At 35.6% G+C, this 15,448-nt stretch overlaps 1 protein-coding gene and 1 pseudogene across 1 annotated transcript; both read right to left on the reverse strand.

Annotated features, from left to right (window-relative positions):
• Positions 1-2,152: 2,152 nt before the first annotated feature.
• Positions 2,153-4,495, reverse strand: LOC116144552 (annotated as a pseudogene).
• A 3,955-nt stretch (positions 4,496-8,450) lies between these two features.
• Positions 8,451-12,046, reverse strand: LOC116144556 (putative UDP-glucuronate:xylan alpha-glucuronosyltransferase 3). Its single transcript, XM_031429999.1, has 4 exons — positions 11,814-12,046; positions 11,072-11,281; positions 10,185-10,819; positions 8,451-9,651 (listed from the first exon to the last, which is right to left on the reverse strand). The coding sequence occupies exons 1-4, from the start codon at positions 11,867-11,869 to the stop codon at positions 8,630-8,632; spliced, it is 1,923 nt and encodes a 640-aa protein (XP_031285859.1). The 5' UTR covers positions 11,870-12,046; the 3' UTR covers positions 8,451-8,629.
• Positions 12,047-15,448: the final 3,402 nt, after the last annotated feature.

Genomic DNA, 15,448 nt, shown 5'->3' on the forward strand with positions numbered 1-15,448 from the left:
TACAGCCCAATTCACATTAGCCATGCTTTCCATAGAAAGAATCTACAAAGATTTTAAAATGATATTAAAACAAGTTAAGAAAGAAGTGTTTTGCACTCAAATGCAACAAAGAAAATGAAAGATCCATTGTAGTACAATGAAATGAAAAATTTGAAAGTCAATGGAGGTAGGGGTGAGCGGTTCTGGGTACCTTATATTATCCGGGGGAACCGGAACTGCACAGTGCAGGTTCCAAAAAAAAGGAACTGGACCCAGAACCGAAACCGGAACCGGAACCGCATAGTATAGGTTCTTGAATTCAAGGAACCAGAACCTAAAATGCAGGTTCCGGTTCCTTTTCCGGGTACCCTGTAAAAATCAATCACCCGCTATTAGTTTAAAAAATGATAAAAATACCTTAAAAGTTTACAAATACAACCCTAACAAATTTTGATTACTCATTCATTTGTGTCTAATGTAACTCATATCCTATAATCTCTAGGCAACACTTGAATTCAATCAATTCATCACAATTCACATAAAATTCGTCAATCAAAACCAAAACACAAACAATTATTCATCTAAGTTTGCAACTGCCGCAAATTACACTTAAGTTAAATTACAAAACAAAAAGGACAGCTACAGAAAGAGTAATTAAAAAGTAATTTCATTTCTCGGTTTCACTAACTGCATCAAAGGGTACAACAGAAACTAACTCTTCCCAGCAAAAGTGTAAGTTATTCATAAAACAAACAAGAAAAAAATCTTCTTCTTTTTTTTTTTCTTTTTTTTAAATTGCAACTATAGAGAGAGTAATTTCCTTTATGGGTTTCACTAACTGTACAATTAATTAGAACTCTAGAAATTACAAGAAAAAGAAAATTAAAAAAAAAAAATTTACAGCTCTAGAAATGGTAATTTACCATTAATTGCGTTTCGGGGTTTTACTAACAGTACAAAATGGTAGAGTCAAAACTAAAACTTCCCAAGAAAAAGTGTACGTTTTCTCATGAACCAAACAAAAAAGAAGAAAAAAGACCAAACAAATTGCAGCAGCTTGTGCAAATTGCAACAACAGCTTGTGCAAATTGCAGCAGCTGCATTGCAGCATTTGCAATATTTATATTATACAAATAAATTGCAACTTGCGCAAATTGCAGCAACTGCCGTAATGATCAGCAAAAGTGATTCAGTTATAAAATTTATAAAATTCAATCATACATAGCAATCAATCATACATAGCATTGTGCTTAGTTTCATATCATGCNGCTTGTAAAATATGTTTCCACTCTTGGGTTTTAGGATTTAAAGTTAAAATTAATATTTAAGAATGAAAAAAATTATATTTTCATGAGTTCACATTAGATCCAATTAATTAGACATTGAGGCGGATAGTTACGACCAGTGTTTTAAAACCCGGCTCAGCTTGGCTAGTTCAACCAATTCAATCGGGACCAGGGCTTTCATCGAGCTTGATTACCCATTTCATTCACCAAAAACCCTATAAATTAAGATGATGATCGACGAACAATTGAAGGCCAAGATGTTGGGATTTTTTAAGAGAAAGTGCCAACGAGTGCAACGTTGGCAACGGAGTTGATTTTTAGTAAGTAAATCGACCAGAAATCGAAAAAACCGACAATGGCAATAGCTAGCTTTTGCCCTGATTGGCGAAGCGAATGAGGGTGGGGAGAGAGGGCTTTTGGTCAGAAGGTTGAGGGGAGTATTTTCATGGTGATGGGGAGAGTTTTTTACACCGGTAGTGGTGAGATCTGACCTAGAATGTCGACACCCACGTCGGTGAGATCTGGTCTAAGTCAAACCGATTTCGGCCAGATCTTAGGTAGATTTTATGGGGAATGGGCTCAAGGGATGATTGAGATTGCATTTGATGTGTTGCTGCCGCCAACTAGTACACTGTCAATTTTTATTTAGGGTGTGTTTGCTAAATTTCAAACCTGTAAGGATTTACCTTTAATTTTTAGGGGTGTACTTGTTGAATTTTAAAATTTTTATCACTCGATTTGACAAGCCGATCAAACCGGTTAATCCGGTTAACCCAGGACCCAACAACTTTGACGGGTTTCACCTGGGGTTGGTTATTAAAATATTGTTTACGACAACACCTATTTTTAAGTTACTATTCTCTTAATTTTACATAATCATTTATATATCACTGAATGATATCGTTGAAACATGATGTTCTAATCAACTGTGAGCCATCAGTGTAGTTACCTTTCTCACTTGCCTCCGATCCCCCTCCAATGCTGCCTTCTGTTTGGACCTAAGCAAGCAGATTTTTTGCAAGTGTTTTGGCATGGCGTCATGCACCTTCCACCATCTTTTATGAGCACTCGCTAGCAAACTCTTGTAAAATGTCCACATTCCAGTTGCAGTCATAGTCCCGAAAGCATAGCCATGGTTTATTTCCCAAATAGTGGAGAACATAAAGGATAGGAGGATCATCTCAAAAAGATAATTTTCATTTGTTTCTCTCTCCTCGTCACCTTCCCAAAATGCTTCAAGAAGTTCATGTGTTTTGGAATCCGGTGCCACCATGTGAAGATTTCATTCAGATAGCCCTGGCCCCACCATTGTAAGACTCAATCTCATTGATGTGATCCATTAGCATGGAATGTACAATTTGATGGCTCAACCACCATAACACCTGAATTGAACAGGTAGCATTGTTTCCTGTAGCAGTTTTTCTGGCATTTCAAATAAAAATCAATGTTTCTAAGTATAAGCAAGTCGGCATCAATAAAATGATCTTGTCATAATCGGTTAACTGCCACAGACGGAATTGCTGTAATTCCATTCATTGTATGCGTCCCTTTCACTTTTGGGTTCCTGATCTTTGGATTGTATGGACTTTCCAGCCTGCAGCCGCCAACCCCCCCTCTATGATACTCGCTAATTGTTTCGTCCACAAGTATCACAAAATCTCGTGTTGAGCCTGCCAAGCGGATACTCTGAGCTGCAGTAATGGCCCCACAACATATACATGTGCAGAATGAAGGATTGTTTGCATATGCTTCTCTATGTGGCCTTTCCGAGTAGAAATGCTCTGTTCAAAAGTATTTAGTTAGTTATTTTTTTTTTAATCCATGCGGCATAGATCCAGAGTTATTGACACCATATACAGGTTCCAATGCATAGTTTTACGGCCTATCAAAACAAAACAACAATAGATAGAAAAGCATTTAAACCATTTGATCATAGTATTGTCTTCGCTCTTTTTATAAAATGGTACAGTGATAGTCAATGATTAAGATCACCAAATAAGACTCCCCAATAAATGACTTCAACCAGCCACGTTTTATGAACTCCCTATGAAAATGTGCGGCTACCTTTTTTTTTTAAATTATCTAGATGGATTGATGTGCTAGTCATATAACTCAACTAAACACCATAAATGCTATACATTGTGAGACAAGGAAGGGAAGAAAAAAAAAGAAGTTCCAAATTGGGTAAAGGATGAATCAACTAGCTAGCTTCCATTTCAACTAAAATCTTTAAGCAGATAGCAGAATCAAACAACATAATGAACCAGTTTCTGACTGACTTTACCTTGAGAGGAACTGCAAGTTCACATGACCCACAGTGCCGTACCTTTTCTCTCAACCTATAAGGTTGGTTTTGTATAGCCTACATTCCCTTCATGTACAACAATATCCTTACAAGTGAAGAGATTTGGAATTGGAAGCAATCAGTTACCAAAAGCACAGCACTGGATGAAGGCCTTTAGAAGAGCAGCAAGCCTTGCTGCTCAAGCTGCAAGTGTAGACGGCCACATCTCTTGACCATCTCCCCAACTTGTGTCAAGGAAGCTTGACGGCAATAAGATCAATTCGTGGTTTTCCAGGAACTTGAATCATAGGCAGAGAAGGACAAGTGGGAACTTCAAATTCTTCTTCTTCTTCTATCCATTCTGGGTATACCACTTCCCACGTTATGTTGTTTGATACATGGTCAAGGTGCAAAGGAACATGCTCGGCATCTGGTAATAGCTGCTTCCCTGTTCTATATCACTGTCATTAAAGTTTAACAAGCCAATACCTGATATTTGTTCCTGTCAGTCAGTTTCTCTACAACACTTGAAATTTGGTCCCTCCATATCTAAAGTAGATAAATACGGGGATCTGCAGTAGCACTCTCTCCCATCCATCTCATGAAACTTGACCTTATGCAATTAACTTCTCAGTCAGGAAGAGAAAAAAAAAAAAAAAAAAGCTGCTTTTGCCTTTTAGTTATCAATAGTTTAGATGACTCATAAAAAGAGATGTGATGTCTATGTCCTAGAGACTGAGACAAAGTTCTAATTCAGGAAACCCAATTTCAGGATGACAACTACTACAAAGCTAAAACCTACTAAAAAGCAAACCAACATTTAATTACAACTGATTACTCGTGAATAGACAATCAACATACCGAGATGCAGCACTGATGGATGATCAGCAATATAACTGCTGGAGAACGGAAAGCGTGAACAAGTTCCCAACGAGATATAACCCATACTTTCAGCTGGACTTCTTGCAGTTTAAATTCCTATATTGTATTGGAACATGGAGCGCTTTCTCAACATTTCTAAAACCCTATTCTTTGGGACCTCCTTTTGTTTGCCTCTTCACTGCAACAGAAGAAATTCATGAATAGCCAGAACAGCAATTGTGTCTTCATAATATAAATTGACGCAAGATCAAGAATAACTAGATATTAACATAAAATCGGAACTCTATCAGTACACCATAGAATCGTTGCACAATGAACCAATACTCACCTCTTAAATTCTTCTAAATGCTCATTTTACAAATTTGAGTACTAACAGATCAAATTAAGTGTCAAAGCTGCAATCATCAATCAAAGCCAGAACTCGAGCCACAAGGACGATCTCAAAACCAACTAAATTTCAAGAATCAGTATAGACAAATTAAGCAACTCAACACAACTCTAACGCAGAAACAAAGACTAAGGAATTCAAATTTTCAATAAATTAATAGATCTGAACGAAAGCTACTTAATCATTCACCAAGCTAATTTTAACAAAATCATTAACAACTAGCACAAATCAAGTGCTTCGACCGCATGACAATTAGTTTGCGTTCATCTAGTTAAATTTATAATGAGATTTCGAGGAATACTGACAATGAAGAGGACAATCGGTGTCTGGCCCTAAAGGACTAGGAGAGAGACCTCTCATCTTCTTCGACTCAGCTGCAGCACCGGGGGCAACATCTGATTTTATAAACGAAACTCACAGCAAGTCAAAGAGAAAAAAAAAAAAAACAAAAAACGGTTTTGGAAAACAGGGAGATCAGTGGAAATATTTTGTTTATTACTGAAAGAGAGCTGTCATCTATTGGGGTGTGGTTGCAAAAATAAAATTTATTGAAGTTGAAGATCAAAGGCGGCAGTTTAGAGCCTGTTACTGCGAAAGAGCGTGGTCGCGGTCAGAGCAGTCGTCAACGCAAGAGAGCTTTAATAAGATTAACACTTGCTTAGCGAGGTAATTTATTTTGATATTTTTTTTATTTTTTTAAATTTGTGGTTAATGGAGGGTGATTAAATATTACAATTTGGAAAATTATTATTGTAAATACCGCGTAATGATAAAAGGACTTTTTGGTTTATTTTCAAATGTTTTCAAGGATAGGGGTGTTTGTGGTCAAGAAAATATTACGTTCTTACCTTACCACATCCATTGTTTCTTTGTTTTCTTTTATTTCTCATTAAAATAAAATAAGGAACAAAATTATAAATTAAGCCAAAATATGAGTAATAAATTTGATTATGGTAAAAATACATATATAGGCTTTTATTATACACTAATCAAATCAAATGCTTCATATATGAATTCAATTTGATTAATGTATTATTATTTTATATATTAATACATTAATTTTAAAACTGAATCATTGCATCAATGAATTGAATACGCAATTCCTAAACTATTTATCATATCCATGTTTTTATTAGCACTATGATTAGTTTATGGGTCATAATTAATTATGTTTTCAACCTAAACCTATTTAAATGTCTAGAGTAGAACTAGTATTGTTGTCCTTTTCCATTAATTTATGATGTTCTCTTCAGGTAAAAATTATGATAAGTCAATTGAGAGTTGTTGATGGCAGTGAAGAGCTGGTGAATGTCAAAATCAAATGTCGGTGTTTTTAACTAAACAATTACCAATTCCTACACACATTAGAATATGATTTGCCAAACTAATATACACAACTGAATTGGAGGCTTCACTTATGGGCACAATCTTTAACCACAAATCAATTTCCCAAATAAATTACAGAAATCCTTCGTGCTTAGATTAATTCTCTACCAAGATCCAACTAAAACCCCTCAAAAATCCTTGAAAGCTTGAAGGAAAAGTTGAGAGGAAATGGAGAATGAAAGAGGCAATGGAAGATGAAGAATGATGGGTTTACTAAGCTTAACCCCTTTTTAGCTCAAATTATCTTCATTCATTCCCATATTGCCCTTGCTCTTTCTTAAAAAATCCATCATTATCCTTTTATTCATTACAAACACACCCCCATTCTAACATATTCTCCATAAAATTTCCTTACAATTTACTCCTCACTTTTCCTGTTAATTAGGGGTAGAATGGTCATTCTATCCATATGAAGAATTCTCTAGAAACCTCAATACACTTTTCTACCGTCCCGTCGCCGCGGCGAAGAAAGTTCCATCACCCCGGCAAAAAATTACAGAACCTACACCGCAATTACAAAGCCAACGTCGCTGCGGCGAAGACTGAAATTTCATACTTCACCAAAACTCAACCAAAATCAGGGCAAACACTCAATCAAACCAACTAAGGGTCAACCAACTAAGGGTCAACCAAATGAAAATAGCGACATACAAGCTCAAATGAGAACAAAGCAATAAACATTCAAACATACAACAGAATTTACTACGTACCTCAAGTGGGGCGTTACACACTAGTTGCTTATAAGCTAATTTTCATTAGCTGAGTCAAACAGGCTTTAAATCTAATAGGATAGGATTCTAAAAAAGTGTTTGGTATATTTTTGAAAAGCATTTTTTGAAAATATTTAGATTATTTTTTATCCTCCTACATCTATTGATTTAGCTAAACAACACCCCCCCCCCCCCCCCCCCCCCCCCCCCCCCCCCCCCCCCCCCCCCCCCCCCCCCCCCCCCCCCCTCTCCCTCTTCCCCAATCAAAGTTTATAAATTAACAAAAATATCCCCACCCACCCAACCGACTGCCGGCCACCATCATCAAACGATGGTCGACAATCACCGGAATGGCGCATGATCGGTTGGATCTAGTGGTCGTGCGCCAATATAACCTTTTCCGATCAGATTGAAAGTGTATTTGGTTGGAAACGGCCAAATCTACAACTAAAATTTGGTTGTCGTTAACGACCAAGATATGGCTATAGTCAACAGCCAGATTTTTGGCTGTTTCCGACCAAATCCATTGTGGATTTGGCTGGAAAAAGCCAGATTGGCGCACGATCGGCCAAATTCGATCGATCATGCGTTGTTCCGACGTCGGTGAACAGTGGTGGCTGGTGGCCAACAGTAGTTTTTTATTATGAAAGGTAATTGTTAAATGTTTTGAGTTGAATAGAATATGATTAGATTTTGAATTGAATTCCATCAATATTAAAATAAATACGTTTTTTATTGTTTACTTTAAATACTATAATAGTATAGAGTTTTAAAAAGTTAAACAAACAAGATGAATAATCATCAGTTAATTGGGATAATAAATTTGTTGAAATAAGCTGTTAGCTTCCATTTTCATTCCATTTTAAATTAATCAAAAGGTGCATATTAATAAAGAAAGATATTAAGAATTCATTGCCTAGAAGCCGATTGGTATTGTAAGTTCAATATTACAATTGTATAATGGCATGTGATTCCGTGGTCTATAAAGATTAGCAACACAAGTTTTGTCTCTGGTTAAATAGTTATATAATCGATATCTGTTCTTCAAGTCCAATCCTTTACCTTGTTTAAAAAATAAAAAATCTTTACTGTTCGTACTCTTCCTCCATGGCAGCAAGACTTTGACATGGTTAATCCAGCCACAGAGGGAGAATCCAAACTTAATGCTGCCACGTTACAAGACCTTGGGAATTACCGTGATACAATTTTATAAGTAAATGTGAGTCCTAACCAGTAACCAGTTAAAGAAATCAGAAAGCTCAACAATACAGCAATTGCTCCATGTATTTTCGTACCTTTTATATCATTCAAGATCAATGGCAACTCAATTTGTGTTAAAGAGTATATTTGTCCAAGAGATGCATTCGGATATTAAAAATTTTCTCCAATCATCATATTATAGAAAAAAGTTGTTCAGTATTTAACTCTTTCCGACATGGGTGATGCAGCCGCTGCATAGCCGGATGTATATACCTCAAGAACATTAAGTGTGCATGACTCTATGATACTCGCATGTAAGAATAGTGTAAAATGCATTTGATAAAAGGGTGTGCAATATTGATGTAGGAGGTATCTTATACTGGCTATAAGAAGTCAAGAAGTACATGCAGAAGATACACTTTTTTACAAAATTGCTTGATATTCAAAATGTGTTAAAACTCTTCCATATGCTACATGGAGAATGTGAAAATGAAAGAATTACCAATCATGAAGATTAAAGAGATGCAGTGGTAATGGCTGGTGGAGCTGGAGTTGTAGTTGCATTATCTGTCCAATTTTTCTCACCCCAGTGCCACAACATGCTTTCCCAGAAGCAGAAATCTTCAAAGCAAGTTTCCAAACGCTTGTCTTTTATTTTGATCTTCCAATGACCATCAGTGTAGTTACCTTTCTCAGCTTGCCTTCGATCCCACTCCAATGCTGCCTTCTGTTTGGACCTAAGCAAGCAGAATTTTTGCAAGTGTTTTGGCATGGCGTCATGCACCTTCCACCATCTTTTATGAGCAACATCGCTAGCAAACTCTTGTAAAATGTCCACATTCCAGTTGCAGTCATAGTCCCGAAAGCATAGCCATGGTTTATTTCCCAAATAGTGGAGAACATAAAGGATAGGAGGATCAGCTCCAAAAAGATGAATTTTCATTTGTTTCTTCTCCTCCTCGTCACCTTCCCAAAAATGCTTCAAGAAGTTCATGTGTTTTGGAATCCGGTGCCACCATGTGAAGATTTCATTCAGATAGCCCTGGTCCCCACCATTGTAAGACTCAATCTCATTGATGTGATCCATTAGCAACTGGAATGTACAATTTGATGGCTCAACCACCATAACACCTGAATTGAACAGGGTAGCATTGTTTCCAGTGGCAGTTATTTCTGGCATTTCAAATAAAAAATCAATGTTTCTAAGTATAAGCAAGTCGGCATCAATAAAAATGATCTTGTCATAATCTGTTAACTGCCACAGACGGAATTTGCTGTAATTCCATTCATTGTATGCGTCCCTTTCAGCTTTTGGGTTCCTGATTCTTTGGATTGTATGGACTTTCCAGCCTGCAGCCGCCAACCCACCTCTATGATACTCGCTAATTGTTTCGTCCACAAGTATCACAAAATCTCGTGTTGAGCCTGCCAAGCGGATACTCTGAGCTGCAGTAATGGCCCCACAAACATATACATGTGCAGAATGAAGGATTGTTGCATATGCTTCTCTATGTGGCCTTTCCGAGTAGAAATGCTCTGTTCAAAAGTATTCAGTTACTATTTTTTTTTTTTTTACTTTTTTTTTTTTTTTTTAATCCATGCGGCATAGATCCAGAGGTATTGACCTACCATATACAGGTTCCAATGCATATGTTTTACGGCTTATCAAAACAAAAACAACAATAGATAGAAAAGCATGTAAACCATTTGATCATAGTATTGTCTTCGCTCTTTTTATAAGAAATGGTACAGTTGATAGTCAATGATTAAGATCACCAAATAAGACTCCCATCAGTAAAATGACTTCAACCAGCCACGGTTTTATGAACTCCCAATGAAAATGTGCTGCTACCTTTTTTTTTTAAATTATCTAGATGGATTGATGTGCTAGTCAATATAACTCAACTAAACACCATAAATGCTTATACATTGTGAGACAAGGGAAGAAAAAAAAAAAGAAGTTCCAAATTGGGTAAAGGATGGAATCAACTAGCTAGCTTCCATTTCAACTAAAATCTTTAAGCAGATAGCAGAATCAAACAACATAATGAAACCAGTTTCTGACTGACCTTTAGCCTTGAGAGGAACTGCAAGTTCACATGACCCCACAGGTAGCCGTACCTTTTCTCTCAACCTATGAAGGTTGGGTTTGTATAGCCATACATTCCCTTCATGTACAACAATATCCTTACAAGTGAAGAGATTTGGAATTGGAAAGCAATCAGTTACCAAAAGCACATGCACTGGATGTAGGCCTTTAGAAGAGGCAGCAAGCCTTGCTGCTTCAAGCTGCAAGTGTAGACGGGCCACATCTCTTGACCATCTCCCCAACTTGTTGCAAGGAAGCTTGACGGCAATAAGATCAATTCGTGGTTTTCCAGGAACTTGAATCATAGGCAGAGAAGGACAAGTGGGAACTTCAAATTCTTCTTCTTCGTCTATCCATTCTGGGTATAGCACTTCCCACGTTATGTTGTTTGATACATGGTCAAGGTGCAAAGGAACATGCTCGGCATCTGGTAATAGCTGCTTCCACTGTTCTATATCACTGTCATTAAAGTTTAACAAGCCAATACCTTGATATTTGTTCCTGTCAGTCAGTTTCTCTACAACACTTGAAATTTGGTCCCAGTCCATATCTAAAGTAGATAAATAACGTGGATCTGCAGTAGCACTCTCTCCCATCCATCTCATGAAACTTGACCTGTATGCAATTAACTTCTCAGTCAGGAAGAGAAAAAAAAAAAAAAAAAAGCTGCCTTTTGCCTTTTAGTTATCAATAGTTTAGATGACTCATAAAAAGAGATGTGATGTCTAGTCCTAGAGACTGAGACAAAGTTCTAATTCAGGAAACCCAATTTCAGGATGACAACTACTACAAAAGCTAAAACCTACTAAAAAGCAAACCAAACATTTAATTACAACTGATTACTCGTGAATAGACAATCAAACATACCGAGATGCAGCACTGGATGGATGATCAGCAATATGAACTGCTGGAGAACGGAAAAGTGTGAACAAAGTTCCCAACGAGATAATAACCAGCAATACTTTCAAGCTGGACTTCTTGCAGTTTAAATTCCTATATTGTATTGGAACATGAAGCGCTTTCTCAACATTTCTAAAAACCCTATATCTTTGGGACCTCCTTTTGTTTGCCTCTTCACTGCAACAGAAAGAAATTCATGAACAGCCAGAACAGCAAATTGTGTCTTCATAATATAAAATTGACGCAAGATCAAAAGATAACTAGATATTAACTTAATAAATCGGAACTCGTTCAGTACACCATAGAATCGTTTGCACAATGAACCAATACTCAACTCTTAAATTCTTCTAAATGCTTATTTTACAAATTTGAGTACTAACTGATTCAAATTAAGTGTCAAGAGCTGCAATCATCAATCAAAGCCAGAACTCGAGCCACAAGTGACGATCTCAAACACAACTAAATTTCAAGAATCAGTATAGACAAATTAAGCAACTCAAACACGAAACTCTAACGCAGAAACAAAGACTAAGGAATTCAAATTTTCAATAAATTAATAGATCTGAACGAAAGCTACTTAATCATTCACCAAACTAATTTTAACGAAATCGTTAACAACTAGAGCACAAATCAAGTGCTTCGACCGCATGACAATTAGTTTGCGTTCATCTAGTTAAAATTTATAATGAGATTTCGAGAGAATACTGACAATGAAGAGGACAATCGGTGTCTGGCCTCTAAAGGACTAGGAGAGAGACCTCTCATCTTCTTCGACTCAGCTGCAGCACCGGGGAGGCAACATCTGATTTTATATAACGAAACTCACAGCAAGTCAAAGAGAAAAAAAATGAAAACAAGAAAAACGGTTTTGGAAAACAGAGAGATCAGTGGAAAAATATTTGCTTATTACTAAAAGAGAGCTGTCATCTATTGGGGGTGTGGTTGCAAAAATAAAATTTATTGAAGTGTGAAGATCAAAGGCGGCAGTCTGGAGCCTGTTAATACGAAAGAGCGTGGTCGCTGTCAGAGCAGTTAGTCAACGCGAGAGAGGTTTAAATTAAGATTAACCCGTTGTTACACTTGCTTAGCGAGGTAATTTTATTTTGGGATATTTTTATTTTATTTTATTAAATTTGTGGTTAATGGAGGGTGATTAAGATATTACAAGTTGGGAAAATTATTATTGTAAATACGCGTAATGATAAAAGGACTTTTTGGTTTATTTTCAAATGTTTTCAAGGAATAGGAGTGTTTGTGGTCAAAGAAAATATTACGTTCTTACCTTACCATCATCCATTGTTTCTTTGTTTTCTTTTATTTCTCATTAAAAAATAAAATAAGGACAAACAAAATTATAAATTAAGCCAAAATATGAGTAATAAATTTGATTTTATGGTATAAAATTACATATATAGGCTTTTATTATACACTAATCCAATCAAATGCTATCATATATGAATTCAATTTGATTAATGTATTAATTATTTTATATAATTAATACATTAATTTTAAAACTGAATCATTGCATCAATGAAATGAATACGCAATTCCTTAAACTATTTATCATATCCATGTTTTTATTAGCACTATGATTAGTTTAATGGGTCATAATTAATTATTGTTTTCAACCTAAACCTATTTAAATGTCTAGAGTATAACTAGTATTGTTGTCCTTTTCCATTAATTTATTGATGTTCTCTTCAGGTAAAAATTATGATAAGTCAATTGAGAGTTGGTTGATGGCAGGTGAAGAGCTGGTGAATGTCAAAATCAAATGTCGTGTGTTGTTAACTAAAAGCAATTTCCAATTCCTAACCAACAATTAGAATATGATTTGCCAAACTAATATAAACACAACTGAATTGGAGGCTTCACTTATGGGCACAATCTTTATACACAAATCAATTTACCAAATAAATTACAGAAATCCTTCCGTAGCTTGTAAAATATGTTTCCACTCTTGGGTTTTAGGATTTAAAATTAAAATTAATATTTTAGAAAGAAAAAAAATTATATTTTCAGGAGCTCACATTAGATCCAATTAATTAGAGATTGAGGTGGATAGTTACGACCATTGTTTTAAAACCCGGCCCATCCTAGCTAGTTCAACCAGAACCGGGGCTTTCATCAAGCTTGATTACCCATTTCATTCACCGAAAACCCTATAAATTAAGATGATAATCGACGAACAATTGAAGGCTAAGATGTTGGGATTTTTGAAGAGAAAGTGTCAATGAATGCAATGTTGGCAATGGAGTTGGTTTTTAGTGAGTAAATCTCCAAAATTCGAAAAAACCGACGATAGCAATAGCTAGCTTTTGCCCCCGATTGACGAAGCGAACAAGGGTGGGGAGAGATGGTTTTTGGTCAGAAGGCTAAGGAGAGTATTTTCGTGGTGATGGGGATGGTTTTTTACACCGACAGTGTTGAGATCTAACCTAGAATGTCGACACTCGCATCGGTGAGATCTGATCAAAGTCAAACCGATTTCGGCTAGATCTTCGGTAGATTTTCTGGGGAATGGGCTCAAAGGATGATTGAGATTACATTTGATGTGTTGCCGCGGCCAACTAGTTGACCGTCGATTTTTATTTGGGATGTGTTTGCTAAATTTCAAACCTGTAAGGATTTACTGGTAAGTTTTAGGGGTGTACTTACTGAATTTTAAACTTTTTATCATTCGATTTAAAAGCCGGTCAAACCGGTTAATCCGGTCAACCCAGGACCCGACAACTTTGACAGGTTTCACCTAGGGTTGGTCATTAAAATATTGGTTACGACACCACCTATTTTTAAGTTACTATTCTCTTAATTTTACATAATCATTTATATATCACTGAATGATATCGTTGAAACATGATGTTCTAATCAACTGTGAGACATGATCAAACTTTTCATAATTGTTGATAAACAACTATTTAACTAAGATTTTTAATTATATCATCAAGTCTGTATTAGTAAAGATAATTATTCTCTGTATGATGGAGCGATTTACTTATCATATTTTAACAATTTTTATAATTATAAGAGAAAAATGCGTGACAATATTATTTGTTATTTTATATCACTTAATGAAATGTTTGAAATATTATAACATATCTTCGTAATAAGAAAGAAATTGTTTTAAAGAGAGAGAGGCTTCGAAGTTAGTTAATGAAATATTGTTAGATTTCTTGTGACAAAAACACCCCTGAAGGAAAACCTCGTGATATTGTTAATTGTAGGATCAAAAACAGTGTTAATAAAATACTTGTTAGATTAATGAAATATTTTTCCCTGTCATGCAATAAACTCTGTGAAATTGTTAATTGTAGAACTAATAATATAAAATGAAAAACTTAAAGAAAGAAATAAACATAAACCTAGAAGAAATCTTTTTTCGCTTCCCCACGGAAATGGCTTTGTTGGAGGAGGGGGTGTATTTTAATGGTAATTATCTTTTTTTTTTTTTTTTAAATAATAATAATATTACACTTATAATTTAATCTAAAAAATTCTCTCTCACAACTTCCAATATGGTAGTTTGCAACTGATCAACTCCTAAATGAATCCTGCTTGTTTGTTATGAGTCTCGTTTATCTAATTACGAGCTACAACATCTTAATTATAAGAGAAAGTTTATAAAATTGAGTTATCTTTATTGTTATTGTATTAATCTATTCAATTGAGATTCTGTGATAACTGTTAAATCTAACTAATGTCTCTCAATTAGGGTGTGTTTGTTTTAGTATTTTGGATATGATTTTTGGAAAAGTAGGAGTTGAGTGGTTGTTACGAGGTAAGATTTAAAAATTAATAAAAACACCTCTGTAATAAAACATTAAAAATTAATAAAAATACCCCCATCTATCCTATCGACACATGACCGGTTGGATTTGGCCGGTCGTGCATCGATATAGCATTTTCTAGCCAAATCCACTATGGATTTAGCTAGAAAATGCCAGATCTGGCCGCGTTTGGCGTCAATAAAGGCCAAAGATATGACTATCGTTGATCGGCATATTATCAGCCAGATCCAGCCAATAGTGTGTCATTATACCAGATTTCGACTATCTTCCGATTGTGGTGGTCAGAATCTGGTAAATATGGGTGGGAGGTGTTTTTGTTAATTTTTAAATTTTTTAGGAAGTATTTAGTTAAATTAATAAATTTAGAAAGTTTAAAATAATTGAATAAAATAGAATATGATTTTCAGAATAAGGAAACGATGTATTTTTTAAGTAGGATGGGGATAAGACAGGAAAATATTTTCATTGATTAAACGACGCGTTTGGATCTTAATTACAAAAATGTTGCCCGGACCCGGAGTAACCTGAAGAAAAGTTCCAACTTCATCTTCGCAGA

The sequence above is a fragment of the Pistacia vera genome, unplaced genomic scaffold (genome assembly GCF_008641045.1).
Source record: "Pistacia vera cultivar Batoury unplaced genomic scaffold, PisVer_v2 Contig447, whole genome shotgun sequence".
Classification (NCBI taxonomy): Eukaryota; Viridiplantae; Streptophyta; class Magnoliopsida; order Sapindales; family Anacardiaceae; genus Pistacia; species Pistacia vera.

Bases quoted from the DNA above. Each gene is read 5' to 3' on its own strand.
- LOC116144556 (XM_031429999.1), bottom strand. From the start codon at position 11,869: ATGAGAGGTCTCTCTCCTAGTCCTTTAGAGGCCAGACACCGATTGTCC. The intron at 10,820-11,071 runs GTATGTTTGATT...AATTGCATACAG, and splicing joins CCATCCAGTGCTGCATCTCG to GTCAAGTTTCATGAGATGGA. The intron at 9,652-10,184 runs GTCAGTCAGAAA...ACTTTTGAACAG, and splicing joins AGTTCCTCTCAAGGCTAAAG to AGCATTTCTACTCGGAAAGG.